At 41.9% G+C, this 19,378-nt stretch overlaps 1 protein-coding gene across 1 annotated transcript; it reads left to right on the top strand.

Moving 5' to 3' along the window:
- The first annotated feature begins 10,108 nt into the window (after positions 1-10,108).
- Positions 10,109-18,091, top strand: LOC135489168 (uncharacterized). Its single transcript, XM_064774383.1, has 2 exons — positions 10,109-10,275; positions 14,161-18,091. The coding sequence occupies exon 2, from the start codon at positions 14,266-14,268 to the stop codon at positions 16,963-16,965; it is 2,700 nt and encodes an 899-aa protein (XP_064630453.1). The 5' UTR covers positions 10,109-10,275; positions 14,161-14,265; the 3' UTR covers positions 16,966-18,091.
- The last annotated feature ends 1,287 nt before the right edge of the window (positions 18,092-19,378 follow it).

The raw sequence follows: 19,378 nt of genomic DNA, 5'->3' as shown, positions 1-19,378 counted from the left end.
TCACTCGCTGGATGTAGTCTTTAATTATCGTAGAATCGTTAAGCCGTAATGAAATTTTCATGTGACGAGTAGTTTTTAATATTTCCATTGATGGGATCGCGAGTTACGGTAAATCAAAACAAGACGTAACCAGGCTTGTTACTCTCAAATAGAACCTCTTTGAATGTATTCAAACATGATTTTGGGTGGGGTGGTAGGTGCATTTCATAGGCCTACATTAACGGTATGTCCTGTCTCAGTCTCTTCACGGCGGAATCCAATTTTCACCCAAGGTGGGAAGACAAGGACGCTGAATGACTCCATCACAAGCATGTCAGGCTACTAGTATCAATTTTAATATAGGACCTGTCCCGCGAGGCTCAATCGAGGGAAGTACTTGCAAGTGTGTTTAAGTCAGCAGACCACCATCATATCCGCAATCTTCCTAAATTCGCTTCTCATGAAAATACAATTATCATATTGATATAGATTTGGACTGTCAACATCGCACATATAGGCCTATCTATTGGAGCACCGCTGTAATATAGGTTATCTATTGTAGCCCTACATTTATCATGAGAGTGTGGAAATATTTACCCAAGCTTTTCTGCTATATTGTTGTATAGTAATTGTAAAACCTTTCTTATGAGTAGCACTGTAATGTGTAATTCTTGGAATTAAGTGTGCGGGATTATTGGAATTGGGTTCAGATAAGATACCTGTGAAAATTCCCACGGTCTACTTTTAATCCTCCATTCTCCCCAGCGTGATCAATTACGTCAGCATTGATGCGGCTCCTCATTGGATGGAGACGCATCAACGTTGCCCCCTGATTGGTGCAGACCAAGCTGCGCGTGAATACAAAACAGCTATCCGCACGCTCTCGGCAGAGAGAGAGAGAGAGAGAAGAGAGCGATAGAGAGTTATTCCAGTCTCCCGAGTATTTTATAATCACGTGCACGAATCGTCATCCCGACGAACTATTTTATCAATTATGACTTTGGTGTGTATAATTTTGTGAAGCAGTGCTAGAATAAAGGATCCGGACGTTAGAAGGCAAATTCAGGACTTATTACGTTTGTAACCTGTGCAAATACAACATGGCGACCTTCCCAGGATCTTCAATTCGTGACAGTGAGTCCGGATGCGTTTCAGTCTTGGAGCAGATTCTATTAACCGAGGACTCCGTTTTTCACGCCACGTGCTAGTGCCACTGCAGTCCATTATGTACATTACGTGTACACCTACGTGATTTCTAACTCGCTCATTTCATCGGGAGGCAGAATAGTGACGTTCGTTTGTCAATATAATATTTATAAAATCGTGAATTTTTTTTTAAACTGTTCGTGACGTAAGTGCGAATTTCATTATATTTATATATCGTCACTTTCGTTATAAATCACTGTGATCGCCATGAATCACTGTGAGTGTGAGCGCAGCATTTTTTAATCGATTGACGGACACCGTCTTCGTCAGTACGCATAGTACACGTCTATCTCTGTGTGTACCGAACTATTCAACTTCTACATCATGACATGTGCTATAACGTTCACGGATGATGTGCCCAGCAGCCAGAATACTCTTCAATTCGCCCTGATGTCTACTCGAGATCCGATACCGTTCCAGGCTCCAGCTGATCCAGCGTTGCAGTTTTAAAAGAGACATTTTATCAACTTTTTGAAAGACATTTTATAAACTTTTGAGAGACATTTGTAAACTTTTTGATAGTCATTTATATTAACTGTTTTGAAAGACATTTTATAAACTAATTAGTAATAGGACAATATTTTTGTGCATCATTTCAATTTTGGCAGAGTATAGTACAATACTTTGCAATATCAGTCGATTCATAGCATTTAATGCATTTAATCTTAAATTTTCACTCGTTATTGCAAACTGACTGGAACCGGACCCCGAGGATTTTGACAACTGTATATCTATAATATGAACTTTGTTTAGCTTTGCCCTGTTACAGCAAGATAGACAACGGACCAACCCAACCTTTAATGTTGCATTTCCTTTTCAGAAGAAATTAACTTTTGCTTCCCAAATACCTGACTTTTTATTCCTTCATAACTAACTTTTACCCCTTTACAGTAATAATGGAAGGGCCAGCAGATCCAGCACCACCTGCTTTCAGGGGCACCGATTTTCTACCTCCTTTGTTTGATGGTGAAGTGATCGACCATGACATTTGTCATGCACATATCTTATCGTTTATGGACTACCTTCACTTCCACAATCTCCACGAGCCAGCAAATGCTGCAGAGATGATTCATATCATAACATTGTTCAAGGCTAGACTTCGTGGCAAAGCACGTCTGTGGGCAGAGGGAAAAGTTTTCCCCACTATCGCTAATCTCAGAGCACAGTTTATGCAGCGGTTCAGTCCAACCCATTCAAATTTTGCCAATGTCAAGCATTTTCATTCTCTTTCCCATACCCCAGGCGATTCAGCCGAAATGACTCTCAATAAGATACGCTTAGCAGCCCAGCGTATTCATTATAATGAGGTACAGGTTCGAGACAAATTCTTACAGGTTTTGCCTACCAATTGTCAGGCAGCAGTCATCATGGCTGCCCCTGCAGATGCAGACGTGGCAGTTCTCGTTGAACGTGCTCAACAATATTTAGATTTTTCTGAGCCAGACAGGCCAACTACTGCTAATAAGCAGGTATCATTTATCACTGATCAGGTCCATGTGACCACTGCTAGTGCATCCACTAACAGTAGTGCTTGCGCAGTTGACAGGCTTACTGAGCAACTTGCTGCTCTTCGCACAGAAGTGCAAGATTTGTCTATAGAGGTCAGGACTCAACCTCAGGTTCATTTTAGTCAACCACAGTCCAACTCTGATACTGGTGCTCGTACATATAGCTCGAACTACCGTTCAAGTTCGCCATCTCCTGTGAGTCATCTGTCTAGACGTCCTAGTCGTAGTCCGGCTAGAGACCGTTATCGTTATAGTCATCGTGTATCCAGTAGATCCCCATGTAGGGACAGTCGTCGTTCTCAGGGTTCCTATGGTATTTCTCGTTCTGGTAACTCTCCCCGTCGTGCCACCTCCAACATTGTCTGTTATTTCTGCCACAAACCCAATCATGTGTGGAGAAACTGTTATACTTACCAGAACATGGTCAGTCGTGGGATGAACCCTACTTTCATGCCCGTAAGGCCTCCAGCGCCACCCTTTTCTCCGTCCCATTATCAGCCATCAGATAATGGTCAACAGTTTCGTCAGGACACTCGATGTCCTCAACCCTACCCGTTCCAATCCTATAAGCCAGATAACAGGTCTAGGTTTGATCAGTACTCTGGACCACAACAGCAAAATTTTTAGATAGGAGAAGCACTAACTGCCACTTAGATGCCTCTCCGACTCTATTTTCTGCTCAGCATTCTGGTGATCAACATTCTAGTGATCATTTGTCTTCATCGTATAATCCACATTCTGAATATCTTGGTGAATCCTCTGCTGACATTCAGCTCACTTCTAGGAATTATGCCAAAGGTTATTTACCCACAGGCCAAGGTTTGGTCATTTTATTTGATTCAGGAGCCACTGAGACTCTGATTGGTTTGGAAACTGTAAGGGACTCCCCCTATTTGTCCAAATTGCCCAAGGTTGATATTAAACCAATCAAATTTCGTATTGGTAATGGAGAATTTTTGTTTGCAAAACAGGCCATTAAGCCTAAACTTACTATTCAAGGGAACCATTTCAATGTATACTGTGTCATAGCTGAAAATTTCATTGGTCCTGATATTCTTTTGGGTACATCTACCATGAAGGAACTCAAAGGTTCTTTGGATTTCATTACAAATTCGTTCAAGGTCAGGTCAAAGAAGGCTTGGTTACGTCCTACTGTCAATACTGTCATTAGACCAGGTCAGGTTAGGGTCATTCATGTTAAAGGCAAATTGCCCCATCACATGAAAAACTCGGCACTCATATTGAATTCATCGTCTCATTTGTCTAGGTTTTGTCCTTCAACCATGATGGTCAAATTGAAACACGGTTTAGCTCCTATTCGTATTTATAACCATTCTCGTAAACCCGTCAATATTCGGTCTGACAAGCCTATTGTCTTCACCAACTTGGATGATTTTATTCATGTAACTCAAAGTTTGTCTCCAAGCTGCCTCAAGCAAAATCAACCCTGTGCTCCGTCACAACCACCTGTTGATGATCAAGACTCGCATTTGTCAGCTAGGGACATTTTAAGGCGAGATGTTAAATTAGACCATAGTATTCTGTCTACGCCAGAACAGGCCAGTGTGTATGATATTTTGGAAAACCATGCTCCAGCATTTAGTCTTCGAGGTGAGGTTGGGACTTGTCCCAATTTTGAGGTGGACATCCATCTCAAGGATGAAACCCCTTTCTATATCCGACCATATCCAGTCGCTGAGGAAAACAAACCTCTCATTGATAAGGAACTTGATAAATTAGTCAAGTTGGGCATTTTGCATCAAGGACATACATCATATTCCAGTCCAATTTTGCTTGTCAAGAAGAAGGATTCTACTGAGAAGCGCGTTGTAACAGATTTTCGGTTTTTAAATAGTCGAGTTCATTGTGCAAATCAAGATTTCACTCCTTTGAAAACCATCTTAGCTAGAATCGGTCAGTCAAATTGTAAAGTCTTGAGTGTCATAGATTTGAAAAGTGCTTTTCATTGTCTACCTTTGTCTCGTAGGGCACAGGCCTACACCGGCATATCTGCCTACAACGGTGGTCGAACTTTTTACTATCGTAGACTTCCAATGGGTTTGTCCATTTCTCCGTCCATTTTCTCTCAGAAAATCAATGATATCCTTTCTAATATTCCCAACTCTAATCTCTTTTGCTGTGCAGTACATGATGACATTCTCATCTTCAGTAAAGATAAGAAAGAGCATACTGTACATCTGCAACAAATTTTCCAGGCTTTGATTGCCAATGGCTTGAAGATTTCTCCTAAGAAATGTCGCTTGTTTCAGACTAGAGTTGTTTACTTGGGTCATGTTCTGTCCATTTCTCCTGATGGTTTTGTTCAAATTTCGGCTATGAATGACAAGTGTTTGTCTATTAGGAATATGAAGACCCCTACATGTCAGAAAGCGGTCCGAAGGTTTGTCGGTGCTGTGTCATATTTGAGTCAATATTTACCTAGATTGCAGGAATTGCTTACACCTTTACATGAGCTCACACGCAAATCTAAGCATTTCCATTGGCAACCCCATCATGAGATAGCTTTTCATACTATCAAAGACTTGCTCATCAAGCCACCTGTCTTGAATGCACCCACTACTAGAGGTGAATTCAGATTGTATAGTGATACTTCACGTATTGCTACAGGTTCATATCTTGCTCAATACTCTGATGGGCAAGAACGCATCATCGCATACTATTCCAAGCGCTTGCCAAAGGCGGCAAAGAACTATTCTGTTAGTGAGCTTGAATTACTTGGACTCCTCATCAATGTAACAGCTTTTCAGTATTTGTTACAAGACAGGACTTTCCAGGCTTTTGTTGATCATTCTTCTTTGGTTCAGATTGTAAAGTCAAAGAAGCAGCCACCGACCACTAGGTTGCAAAAGCTGCTTGAGCGACTGTCTCCCTATAGTTTTCAGTTGTCGTACCTGCCAGGCAAAGAGCTTGTGTTAGCTGATTTCTTGTCACGTGCTCCTCTAGATGATGATACTGAGTTAGATAGGATTATGCCAATCGCGTTCCAGGCACAATCACCTGTTATTTATGAATTAGAGTCTCTTTCAACCCCTGTTCAGGAGCATGCATTTTATACACTGCCACTTCCTGAAAAGATTGTTACCAGGTCATATGCAAAGAAAATGAACATTCCTGTGCCTATTCTGCATAGGCCAAAACCCATTCCCAAACCACGAACACATGTTCCTTGTCAGCAGACAGTGTCTGTTGCACCTACACACACTCCTCTTGTTAATGGCATTCAAAACAATGTGCCACCAGTATCTATACTTCCAAAAGCTCCACGTGTGCCCATTGTTACATCAACAGTGGCACCACCAGTGTCAGTGATTCCATTTGTTCTCCAACAGAATGACACATCTCAATCATCAACCAAGGTTGCTGATGAACCTAGGCTCATTGATTCCGCTCTTCCTCCATCTTCTGTCGTTGAAGAGTATTCAGATGATATTTTAGATCTCCTGGTTAGACCCACACCATTGGTTCCAAGGATTGATAGCATGCATACCAAGCATGTCCCTGATCAGGCATCTCTGAATAAGGTATTGAAGATCATCAGACGCAAGGTGATTCGGGATTACAATCTCCCTATTGAGGCACAACAGCTTAGTACCGCACAACAGACATCTCCGTATTTTAAACCCATCTATGATTACTTAGTCCATGATATCTTGCCAGCAGATAAGAAAGCTGCTAGGGTCGTTAGCATCAAATCTGAGCAGTATCTGACTTTCAATGGCATTCTGTTCAGGATTTTTTTTCCCACCAATTCTGAGAATTTCTGTTTTCAATTAGCAGTTCCGGAAAAGTATATAGATACCATCATAGGCCAACATCATGGCTCAGGTTTGCTTCTGGGACACGGAGGATGTACCAGAACTTATCTCACCATTAGGAAAAATTTCTATTTTCTATCTATGTTCCAACGCATTGTCTCGTATATTCAATCATGTGATAGGTGTCAACAACTTAAGGGAAAGTCTGATACTATGCGGACATTTCATGAACGCATTCCAGCCAGTTTTGAACCATTCCAGACCATTAGTATGGATTTCAAATCCATGCCCACATCTCCATCAGGTTACCGTCATATGCTAGTGGTGACATGTGCCATGACCAGGTTTGTTGTGGCCGTCCCGCTAAAGACAATTGACGCCCCCACTGTTTGTGAAGCCCTTCTCCAGAAGGTGATTACTCTGTTTGGCGTCCCATCTGTAATTGTGTCAGATGCAGCAGCATCTCTCACCGGTCATCTTGTTGAATTACTGTGTGCGACACTTGGCATTCAACAGAAGCTTGTCTCTGTAGAAAACCATGGTAGTCTTATGGCTGAACGGCAAATCAAATCCATTGCCGACCTCATCAAAGCAAATCTCCTTGAGTATGGTGTTTCTTGGACTCAATTCGTGTCCACAGCAGTGTACACATACAATTCATTTTCAAGTGCTCACTTGGGAGGTTACTCTCCTTTCTATTTGCTCTTCTTGCGTGAACCAGCTGATTTGTCCACTTTGAATTTCAAACCATGTCTAGGTCTCTCACGGTCACATGCTGAGTATGTCCAACATCTGCGACAGAAATTTCAGAATGTGTCCAAATGTATGCTGCAGCTCCAAGAGCACCAGCAACTGTCTCAAAATGCCAAGATTGCTAACAAACTTCAGAAATCTCCCATCTATGCTGAAGGTCAGTTGGTTTATCTACATAAACCCAACACTACAGGGATGACGGCCAACACAAGAAAGTTTAAGACTCTTTGGGTTGGCCCATTTGTTATACACCAGGTTTTGGATAGGACACACTATATTATAGCAGATTTGAAGGGAAACATCATTCCTGATATCTTCAATTTTGCAAGGTTGAAACCAGCATTTTTGAGGGCCACAGGTCAGAAAAATGTAGCCCATCTCCAGCAGTTGCAAAACTTGCTTCATAAGGCAGACAAGGCACAGGATGAGAAAGCTGTGCATGCTGCTTATGCTTTGGATTTCACTGATGAGACAGGTTCCGCTCATGAATCCACCACCTATAGAGGCGACATCTATGCCTCACAGGCTGAACTTTGTGATTTCAATATTCATTTGTCTCATGCCGAGGGTAACCATGGCATGATTGCTCCCTCTGTGTTGTCCACTAAGCAACAGGATGATTTGTCTCGGCTCACTTGGCAATCTCCATCAGAGTTTGATTACACCACTTTGAAACGGGCGCGTTTCAAAAATGGATGCCTAGAACTCTTGCTCTCTGTGCCTTTTGGGCAGAAACAGTTTAGCTATTGGTGGTCACCTCAATTTGAACCACATGTTGTCAGCATTGTCCAGTTTGTGTTAAGTGCCAAGGATATAAGATGTACAGGGTGTCCCAACCCGTTAAAAATGTTCAAAGATAAGACCATTCATGATAAGTCACATATTTTGGCGAAAAGCCAAGAGAAAAGTGATTAGACGACAATTTATTGAAAATATGGTTTGTTTTTAAAACATCTCAAGTGGTTTCTTGTTGTCGTTGTTATGGTAATAATGTCATTTGGTGTTTACAACAAGACGTTGCTATATTGCTTATCAAAACAAATCTTTATGAGAATAATTATTTCACCCTCATTGCTATTTTTATAAAAGCTAGTGAGTTGTTAGTTGGATAATTGTAGAAACATCTATTAGCTATAGATGTGATATTTTTTTCTACTTGTCTTCAATGAAGCTTTGTGCAACAGTAATCTGTCTATTGAACAGTTTTCCAGTTTGAGTATTTTATTATCAATACTCTATTTTATTGGATGTTTGTACGGCTACATGTAAGCAAAGCCAACTCTCATCAGTCTTGGGACTGATTTATTTTCGTGATGGGTTTCTGTCTCCAAGCAGTGCTTGTGGCAATTGCTGTTTCGAGACAGCTCACACAATAGTGTATGATTTAAGCAATTTGGATACTTTTGTGACAACAACATTTTTTTTCGTTGAGGTTTTGTAAATACGCGTGTCATCCAGAAGTTCTTCGAGTTAAACTTTATTTTCCACAGTTTTCAGATGCCTCGTCGACCGGTCCACTCAGTTTCGCAATATTCCCAGCAGAGGTTTTGACACTTCATTGTATCATTGCATATTTTAACATGCTGTTTAGCATGAGATTAATGATTCAATGTATAATTATATTGTAACCTTATGCTCATACTTTGTCATGAATGAAGTGGTCATTCATTAGTAAGTGGAACAAAATACATATATTGTAACTAAGTTCGGCCGCTGGCTGAACACTGTTGGGAACCCCGAACCATATGATGTAATTTAAGTTCATTCGCTGCATGAACACCTCGTTTAAAGCCTTATTATCATTGATTGTACCCCATTCAACAATACTATGTGTTAAGCCAAAGTCATATTCCTCTAATTGTTTTTAAAAAAAAAAAAAATATTTTAACTTCGTAAAATATTTTACCAGTTCCGCGGGATGTTGTATAGTAATTGTAAAACCTTTCTTATGAGTAGCACTGTAATGTGTAATTCTTGGAATTAAGTGTGCGGGATTATTGGAATTGGGTTCAGATAAGATACCTGTGAAAATTCCCACGGTCTACTTTTAATCCTCCATTCTCCCCAGCGTGATCAATTACGTCAGCATTGATGCGGCTCCTCATTGGATGGAGACGCATCAACGTTGCCCCCTGATTGGTGCAGACCAAGCTGCGCGTGAATACAAAACAGCTATCCGCACGCTCTCGGCAGAGAGAGAGAGAGAGAGAGAGAAGAGAGCGATAGAGAGTTATTCCAGTCTCCCGAGTATTTTATAATCACGTGCACGAATCGTCATCCCGACGAACTATTTTATCAATTATGACTTTGGTGTGTATAATTTTGTGAAGCAGTGTTAGAATAAAGGATCCGGACGTTAGAAGGCAAATTCAGGACTTATTACGTTTGTAACCTGTGCAAATACAACAATATGCATGTTCTCTTCATAGCTTTTATGCTGTTCGGTGAATCGTCCTTCTGTCTTACACGAAGCATATAGTAAAGAATGAAGTTTACGCACCCATTAAGGGTTGACCTACACTCCGGACGCAATGGATCGACTTCATCCCTCCTCAATGGATGACGACTAGACTGCCTCGGGAGTTTAATTTGACTGGTTGGCTCTCTACTCTACATTTCATCAGCCGTTCTAGACCGACTGGTTTCCTTTAATAGTAAGCCACCATGGCCCACTTTATAAAATGGAACTTCACTAAATGACATCGAATATAATCGATCATAATTTAAAATTGAATTGCTTTGTGTTGCTGACGTCAGATGGACTCCTGATTAAACATCGATTTTTTCGGAATACAACTGATGACGTCATCGACTTCGCCCTGAGTAAGCAGTCTCCAATCACCACACTGATCCCCTCCCCTGGTAACCGTCTGTTGCCAAGGCCTATCTCAGGCCTATCCAGTACATCCACTATCACAATATTGTAAAAAGACAGATATCAATATTACGGACATATTGAAATGGATGGAAATGGGATTTCTTCGTGATATCCCGGTGAATTTCAGGCAAAAGGGACAGCACACCATTTCGGTTCATTACATCAAATAAAAAAGGTTAGTATCATGTTATGGGCATATATTTTTTTGGTTTTGGTGGCGGGGTCGTGATGGGGCGAATTACAGGCCAGGGTGGAGCTCGGTTTGCCTGAGGAGGGTCCGGCAATGACGTGATTCGAATCAGTAATAGAATAATGTAAAGGCCTGCATTGGATGCGTGCACTTAGTATGCAGTCATGGATTTGGCTGGAATGGAGACTTTTTGACGATAATGCGGATCCTTTCGTTCGGTTAGATGTGGTAAATTTGTTATTCCGTATACATGTAGGTCAATACATGTTAACGAATGTTTCTAAAAAAACCTGTAAAAATGGAACTTCCCGAAACTAAACCCGGTAAACATGACAAGAGAACACGACGTGGAGATAAGATGTTATTTGGTAGGCATTCTGGCACAACCAGTGGTTTTCAATAAACTCCACCTCTCGATATTTTGTATAGGACGCAGGAGTAAAAATGCCTGATCTCAGGATGGCAAAGAGTGGACCACATATCAGTTTTATATATTTTTCGTTTTTATTATTGGATGCGGCAGACGATTCAATAAAGTTCGCTGCAGTGAACTCAAACATTTTTGCACCCATAAAACATATGTGGAAAAACGGATAAAAAACAGTTATCCGCCAGGTTATATATAGTCCAACCTAAACGTGAGTTTGGGTTTGAAACACTTTAAATCATGACAAAATGTTTCAGATTTGATATGACCACTTTTGCAATATTGAATCTAACGGGCGTTCCCTAATGGTAAAGCGTTGCGAAAGAAAATATACCCACACGGCAACATTTGTAATATAGATTATTTTGGGCGTTCCCTAATGGCAAGTCAAGAAGTCAAATACGTACCGAACAACAAAACTAACACACGGCAACCTTTTCAACCTTTTCAGTCTGCCCGTGAGTGACTGTAACTGTTGCAAAAAAACCCACTCACACACTGCAGCCTTTGCAATATCGAATATACTAATATTAATCGGGCGTTCCCTGATCGTAACTGTTGCGAAACAACAAAATGCCCCAATCTGCAACATTTAATTTGAGCATACTTTAATGTACACTTAACGATGCACGTAGCCAAACATCTCATCATCAGCTGATCACAGTTTCTCTTCGATCGATACTTCTCCAGTGTCCTGAATAAACATAGGCCTATGGATGAATAAATAAATGGTGTGCGCACTAAATGGGTGTGGGCATTTTAGCAGAAATGAAATGGCCAGGGCCATTGTGCTCACCTCATGTGGAGGAAAGATGGATAAAGAGCATGGTATTGTGTCATGTAGTGTTAGGTTTGATGTAGGTCCAAGCAATTACAATTTCCCCAAAATGGCCAATTTACAGTACATTCGACCTCTGTGACCTTGAAAAGTAGGTCAAATCAAAGAAGACCCGGGTGACACATTGAATGGTTGTTAGAATTAGATGTACCTATGATATAAAATTGGTGCCAATCGGGCAAGTCATTACTAGGAATAATGGCATTTTGAAGAATTTAGGATTTGGCCCCCTCCCTGGAGGCCAAACGGCAAATCAGATTGCACCAAACTTCGGTACCTGAGATCACCTGACCAAGGGGTACATGTGTACTTAATTTGTGATCAATAGTCATTGCAGTTAAGAAACGTGCCATAGTTACGGCCTGACGGCGAATTTACGCCATTTGACCTCTGTGACCTTGACAAGAAGGTCAAATTAAAAACCTGTGTGACATATACTGTATGGTGGTTAGATGTACCCATGATATCAAATTGGTGGCAATCGGGCAAGAAGTTAAGGAATAATCACATTTTTAAGGTTTTTGGATTTTGCCCCCTGGTGGTCAAGTGGTGAATCATATTGGACCAAACTTCGGTCCCTGAGATCACCTGACTAAGGGGTAAATGTGTACAAAATTTGGTATCAATAGTCATTGCAGTTTAGAAACGTGCCATCGTTACATCCTAACGGCCAATTTACACCATTTGACCTCTGTGACCTTGAAAAGGAGGTCAAATCAAAAACCCGGAGGATATATGATGCACCTTTGCTAGAAGTACCTACCATATTTTTTTCAAAATTTCCCGACTACTATTAAGGGAGATATTGCATATTTTCACTTTCAACGTTTGGCCCCCTGGTGGCCAAACCATGAAACGAATCGGACCGAAACTTGGTGTCCAAGGTGTCATTACATAAGGGTACATGTGTACCAAGTTTCAACTCAATAGCTCTAACAGTTACGAAACGTGCCCTGCTAACGGACGACGGACGACGACGGACGACGACGACGACGACGACGACGACGACGACGACGACGACGACGGACGACGGACGCCACGGTATGGGATAAGCTCACCTCTGCTAAGAGGTGAGCTAAAAACGTAGGTCATACACGCGTGCATATGGTCACTAGACTCCCGAGGCAGTCCATTGCGTCATCCTGCATTTGTAATTGGATCTCCTTATGGGTGAGGGACGAAGCCGGTCCACTGCGTCCGGAGTGTAATTGTCACCAGCGGAGGCTGCAGCGGGGCTTTTTCCGTACAGGAAAATTTGAGAAGGGCGATTTTATTAGAATTAGACGACACTTCGATATTAGTTGTACAATTTCCGATACTGTTTTGAAAAAATCATTGGCCTCTTAATCACAGCCAGTTTAGTTCGTGATCAACGACAAATATATATATATATAAACGTAGTAAAAATGTCGCCATTCCGGTCATGGCCTTGAAATCAAGGTCGTCAACCACTTCTGCAAATTTGCTCCATTGAGACAACGGTCATTTGGCTGAAATGTGGCACGACATATGGTAACGAATCTAGACTTTTATCGTTTCACCTGCGGTCATGCTATGACGTCAGAGCTTATTGTGTACTTCTTAGAAGTTTTCAATGCAGTGTAGCATCATATGTACACACTGGTGACAGATGTAGCATCCATGTTATTCTTTAGTTTGCCGTGATTTGTTGTGTGTTATTCTGCAGTGGCGTATTCAGCATTCGACCCAACTCAGGATGAACCAAAAGAGGGGCTTATGAATAGACTACTACAGGTACTCATGATGAGCTACCAGTAGAAAGTCCTATTAGACAGGTTATGATGATAACAAAGATAAGAAAATGAAATATGATGATTTCATTGATGACAAAGCACTCTGGTAATGTAATGATGATAATGAGAGTTCCACGTTGACTTGCAACAAACGCGGCGCTTTTTTACAATGTTAAGTGTGGTTCACAGGGTCACAATTCATCTTTTCTAACAACAGAGCATGGTATAAATGTCCTTGAAACTGCGTGCGCGGGAGCTTTCTGACGACCCAGATGGCTTTAAAAACAAACTGATACCTTTACCGTGTTTACCAATCAAATCCTTGATAACAATAAACTTGCCGCATATGATCTTGGTTGTCCAATGACCTTCATATAGTAAATTCAGACAATCGTCTTGCTTGATATCTTCTGTAGTTTAAACAGATACCCATGGATAACTACGCCTGTACCATTGCATACAAAAGCTACTCCCTCACAGGCGATGATAACACATCTTTCGACTGTCCTTGCGTCAGACTAACCAACAAGGTTGACGCGGGCCATGGTGTCAAATTCGAGACGGAGGAAGTTTTTTTGACGGTTGACACTACAGTTGACACTTATGCATATTTTACAGGCTGTCAGGAACTTCGAGAGACGAAGGTTGCCGAAAGTACCTGTAAGCATACATGAAGCATTCACTCAGTTTAACATTAATAAGAGGAACAGAGAGCGAAGCTTGCCAAAGCTTGACGATATCACTGACGAAAATGTATGACACGTGGACTATTTTTACAAAGTTAGAAGGTCAGTCACGAGAGACCATACAATCCCAGCAGTATTTCATGGTTGTTTCTTTGTATTTTTCAGCAGTGGTAAACCCTTGTGCGTCATGCGTGATGGTATGCTACTCAACCAACTCAGTTGCCATGACCGATGGAAAAAGGTCTACTGCGGCGAGTCGCCTGATTCAGAATGAGCACGGACCGACGTCGGCTGCTCTTTAGAGCTGAACCGTCGGTTAGCACAGAAACCGAACCCGAGTCGGTATTTTATGACAACCCTGCATACCAGGACGACCTCTACGAAAAACCAAAGGTCCACGGGAAGCATCAATATCACGTGAGTTGGGATATAGATGGAGGTCGGGATCGTGGACTACAGGACAGCGGAAAGTCGAAATCACGTGATGCGGGAATTAGTACGTCAAGGTTATCACGCTTCAGTAGCGGATACGAGAGCAAGAACTCGTTCAATGACACAAACGATGAATTGTATGACGACTACGACGAAAGTCGTGACGTCATTGAGAATATACGAGGAGCTAGGTCAAATAAATACTACCCTCATGAACAGACAGATAGGTCTAAGAATAATCATACCAGAGAAGGCTATGGGAGATCTAGTGAGGAGGTTCCAAGAGAACACCCAGAAAGGTCAAATAAATATTACCCTAGAGAACCTTCGGATAAATTGTATCCAAGCTATAATGATGCGAGCGGATATAAGGATAAGAACGGTTATCGGGATAGAAACTCTAATGTCGTGCTTGACACTGGTCACAGGAAAAGGGAAGCCTTCAACAGGGAACCATCTTGGAAAAAGCAGTATCGAAAAGGCGGGGCGTTCTATATTACCATTGACAGTGATGACAGTTCTGGTTACCCGTCATCTGGTACATACAGGCCGGATTGTGGATCAGTGACCATTGGAAGTGTGGCTGGGGACAGACGGCGTTCGTTCAGTTTGTCGCCCCAGTCGAGTGACGATCGAGCCCGAGCACCGTATCAAACACCAAGCCCCAGGAGCAGGTCTCCTGTGGGTGATAGACTAACTGTAGAAGCGGCAATTCACTGGCCGTCATCCTCACCTTTACAGCTGAGGAAGGATTTCGGCAGCGGTTCACCATATGCCTCGAGAAGTGACCTCGATAAGAGCTCGCCGTACACCTCGAGAAAGGACCCCGACAGAAGCTTGTCTCATAAGTCGAGGCGGGACCTCGACAAGAGTTCCAGGAGTGACCTTGACAGTAGCTCACCTTTTAATTCGAGAAAAAACCTCAGTGGAAGCTCCCCATATAACTTTAGAAATAACTCTGAGAGGAGTTCACCTCATCACGGGAAAAGGGACCTCGATAGGGGCTCACCTGACATGGGTTTACCAATAACGTTAAGAAACGATCTCGACAAGAACTCTCCCGTCTTGCTGAGGAAAGACCGCGACAGGAGCTCACCGTACAATCCGAGAAAAAACCTCGATGGCAACTCATCTTATAACTCGAGAAATGGCCTAGCAAACAACTCTCCGTTGACGCTTAAAAAGGAACAGGGCAGTAGTTCTCCTTCCAATTCGAGAAGGGGCCGTGACAAGGACTCGACTGCAACGAGCATCTTGCCACTGATTTCTGGGCAGGGTAGGGGACGTTCTCCCATATCTAGCACAAGCACTGGAAGTACTAGCTGGCGGGACAACTCTTCCACCCTCTCCATAACGGAGTCCTTCGCACTTCAAGCAAAGGGTTACTTATTGAGCAGAAAATTAAACGATACCTTGAGTTCATCAGGAGAACAGTCTTGGTCTAAACCGAATGAGCAGAATCAACCTCTGCTATTTATGCCTCCAGGTAGAGAAAGCCTAATAGGTAAACCATTACGACTGATAGAATCGGATTCAGGCGAAGATACTGTAACACCAATGAGAACTGTGCATGAAGAGAATGAGAATATACCCCTACGTAGCATGCCTCCAGTGAAGAGTCAGCAGGAAGTCGAACTTCATCGAAAGCTTTCCTCCACTGCGAGCGCTGGAAGTTTGGCTTCCATTTTTGGTAAAGCTCATCGCAAACTTTCTGAAAGTACCAGTGGTGGTAGCAGGTCCTCCATCAAGCGCGATTCCATTATTCCAATGCGAGAAAGAAGAAATAGCTCAATATTTCATGATCTGAATCTAACATTTCGAGAAGTCGCGGAATCTGAATTCGATTCAGAGACTGATTCCGAATCCGAGGAAGATGAGCCTTTTCCTCTAGAAAATGGCGGAGTCGCCAATGGCTCTGCAGTATTAATGGCGGATGGTGTTCAGCACCATGGGCGTAGAAACACTAAACGCAAGAAACGAAGTGCGGAAAGTCCATTGCCTATCACAAGCGAGGACACTGAGGACATGATTGTCATGATCATGAGCAACAGGTCTCCATGCGTTGCAAGGTTTATATCAATGTGTGGAGTATTTCAATTGCTATGTGGGTTCATCTCTATGATGTCCGGCGCCTCAGGTTACCTTAGTAACCTCTCCATCTTCAGCACTGGCAACACCTTCGATTTCCCTATCGGTTTCTACATTGGATTATTCTTTGCCTTTTCCGGCGGATGGGGAATCAAGTCCTCCCATACGAAACGGAAATGCGTCAACATCATGGCCGCTTTTAGTTCAGCGTTTTCACTGATGGCGGCGTTGTTTATTCTCGTGCTCATTGCGTATCCAGGTGCCATGAAATTCTCCTGCAATGAAGAAGAGAAAGGGTTGTTTATATTTCACCTGGTAATGTTCACTACCGAGATTATTTTTGCAAGTGTTCAATGTGTCATGTGTGCCAAGTCACTTATGGAGTCGAGGCGGACAGCACATTATATACGAAATAGAGACACTGTCAGGCAAGAGAATGCAAACAGATGATGAACGCTTACAAAATTGTTATTAGGAAATATGTACATGTATTTTCAATAGAGGATTACTCATCAAAACTAACGAAGTCGTCCGAAGCACAAATTGACTTGTTTGAGATTTTATGTGGATGACACCATTTGTAATTGGATATCTATGAACAAACGGATATATTGACCGATTCGTTCACTCTAGAATAATGTACACGGTGGCATACTGGTATTAATCTAGTATGAAGTAGTTTTGAGCGAGAAGGTCAATTTCAAATAGTTATGCGAGTGATTATTTAAAGCCAAGTTTACACTGCCAAACATTTACCACTTTGAAACAAAGAAGAGCAATGCTTTTGGCTAGTGTTGTTCCGATATTAGGGTAACTCTATCACCAGAACAGAAACTGGTTTTCTTCTCCTTCTTCTTCGTTCGATATCTGGTTGACAACCCAATGCTTGCAGGGTGCGACAAGAATCAACTGATGATAACTTGCTTTCGAATTTTGGCTTTTGAGAACGATATGATAACATAAAAGTACCTAGATAGTGTAGACTTGTCTTACATGTATATGGCGTTGAATAGTGGCAAATCAACGCCTTTCTTGGGAATAGTCTGCACAGTCTTTGATACAAACAGATTATGACCCCTATTCTTTCTCAGGAATGGATTATAAGCAATATTGTTGGAAGGCGCTTCTGCAAACTGATCATGAAACCGAATTGGTATGACATCAAGCATATAGGTTAACACTGCGGACAGGTGTGTTGTTGCAACTGGGAGCCCAATGACCATTTCAATGACTTTGGCTTACGTCTATCGTCTTTCTTTAACAGTAATTGAACTTTTCTGCTTTATTGTCTTTACGCCATGCTGGTTCATGGCTTTTCACTTTCGATATCATTAAGGATTGTTACTATGTTTAGCTTGTACATTAGGCCAATGAAAGTTGATTATCAGATTCTCTCCATGAAATAATCTGTTTTTCATCAGGAAAATTATATTTTACCGACAATGAAAGATGGAAGATGAAGGAAAACCCTCACAGATTTCCCGAAAGTAACTGACGAGAACCATAATCAACTTTCATTGACCTAATAAGACAATAGCTCGGAATAAATACGACGTAAAGTCTCATGTTATCTTAACCATGATTTGTGGACTTATTAAAATTTAATGGGCTCCTTTTTGTTCAGAACATGTAAGCATGATACAACAGGACCCGTTACCCCAATGCATGTGGTCTGTTTGGCCAGGAGAGGTAATGATGTTCATACGCATGATACAATAGGACCCATCACCCAATGTATGTGGTCTATTTGGTCAGTGAACGTAATGATGTCTAAACGCTTGATACAATAGGACCCATCACCCAATGTATGTGGTCTATTTGGTCAGGAAACGTAACGGTGTTCATACGCATGATACAATAGGACCCATCACCCCAATGTATGTGGTCTATTTGGTCAGTGAACGTAATGATGTCTAAACGCTTGATACAATAGGACCCATCACCCCAATGTATGTGGTCTAATTGGTCAGGAAACGTAACGGTGTTCATACGCTTGATACAATAGGACCCATCACCCCAATGTATGTGGTCTAATTGGTCAGGAAACGTAACGGTGTTCATACGCATGATACAATAGGACCCACCACCCCAATGTATGTGGTCTAATTGGTCAGGAAACGTAATGGTGTTCATACGCATGATACAATAGGACCCATCACCCCAGTGTATGTGGTCTCTGTGGTCGCATATGGCAGCTTCGTTAATCATATCTTTCTTAAACGTGTCAGCTGCATGGTCGGACAAATAGCAGTCATATAATATGGAAGGCCGCAAGCTCAAATCGATGATGAGCTGTGAACACTCAGTTAATCATTGGATGTCCCAGGCCTATGGAGGCATACGTCGGTCAGGACATGTATGAAGGTCACCCGTTATTGTTCTGGGCAACTCCATGTAGTTCCAATCTGAATATTTGAGGTATTTTTTAATTGAATTTTAACTTTCGTCTAATGCCAGCTAAATAATGCAATTTTTTTGTACTCGAGGCGATCGATGCTTTATGTGCAGGCACTTATTTGATAATCTAATAAGGGTACATGTGTACCAAGATTCACCTCGATAGCTCTAACAGTTACGAAACGTGCCCTGCTTACGGACGACGGACGACGACGACGGACGACGGACGCCACGCCACACCTCTCAGAGAGGTGAGCTAAAAAGCATGGTAGTCATGTCTCGAAGCAAAATCCCAGAGATTTATGAAATATACATGCCTCATTCACAACTGATGTGGTAAATACCATCATGGATTTTGAAAAAAAGGTTATGCTACTATGCATTCGTTCTTACGTGAGAAGTATTACATTAATTTTTCATTTTGGATTCTTTCGGTCGACCCTCCATTCCATTAAAATTACAACAT

This window comes from Lineus longissimus, chromosome 6, assembly GCF_910592395.1.
Source record: "Lineus longissimus chromosome 6, tnLinLong1.2, whole genome shotgun sequence".
Classification (NCBI taxonomy): Eukaryota; Metazoa; Nemertea; class Pilidiophora; order Heteronemertea; family Lineidae; genus Lineus; species Lineus longissimus.
The sequence above is the reverse complement of the archived record's forward strand: the minus strand, read 5'-3'. Positions and strand labels throughout refer to the sequence as shown.

What these genes read in the sequence shown, in the direction of transcription:
- LOC135489168 (XM_064774383.1), top strand. Translation starts at nt 14,266, where the DNA reads ATGAGCACGGACCGACGTCGGCTGCTCTTTAGAGCTGAACCGTCGGTT.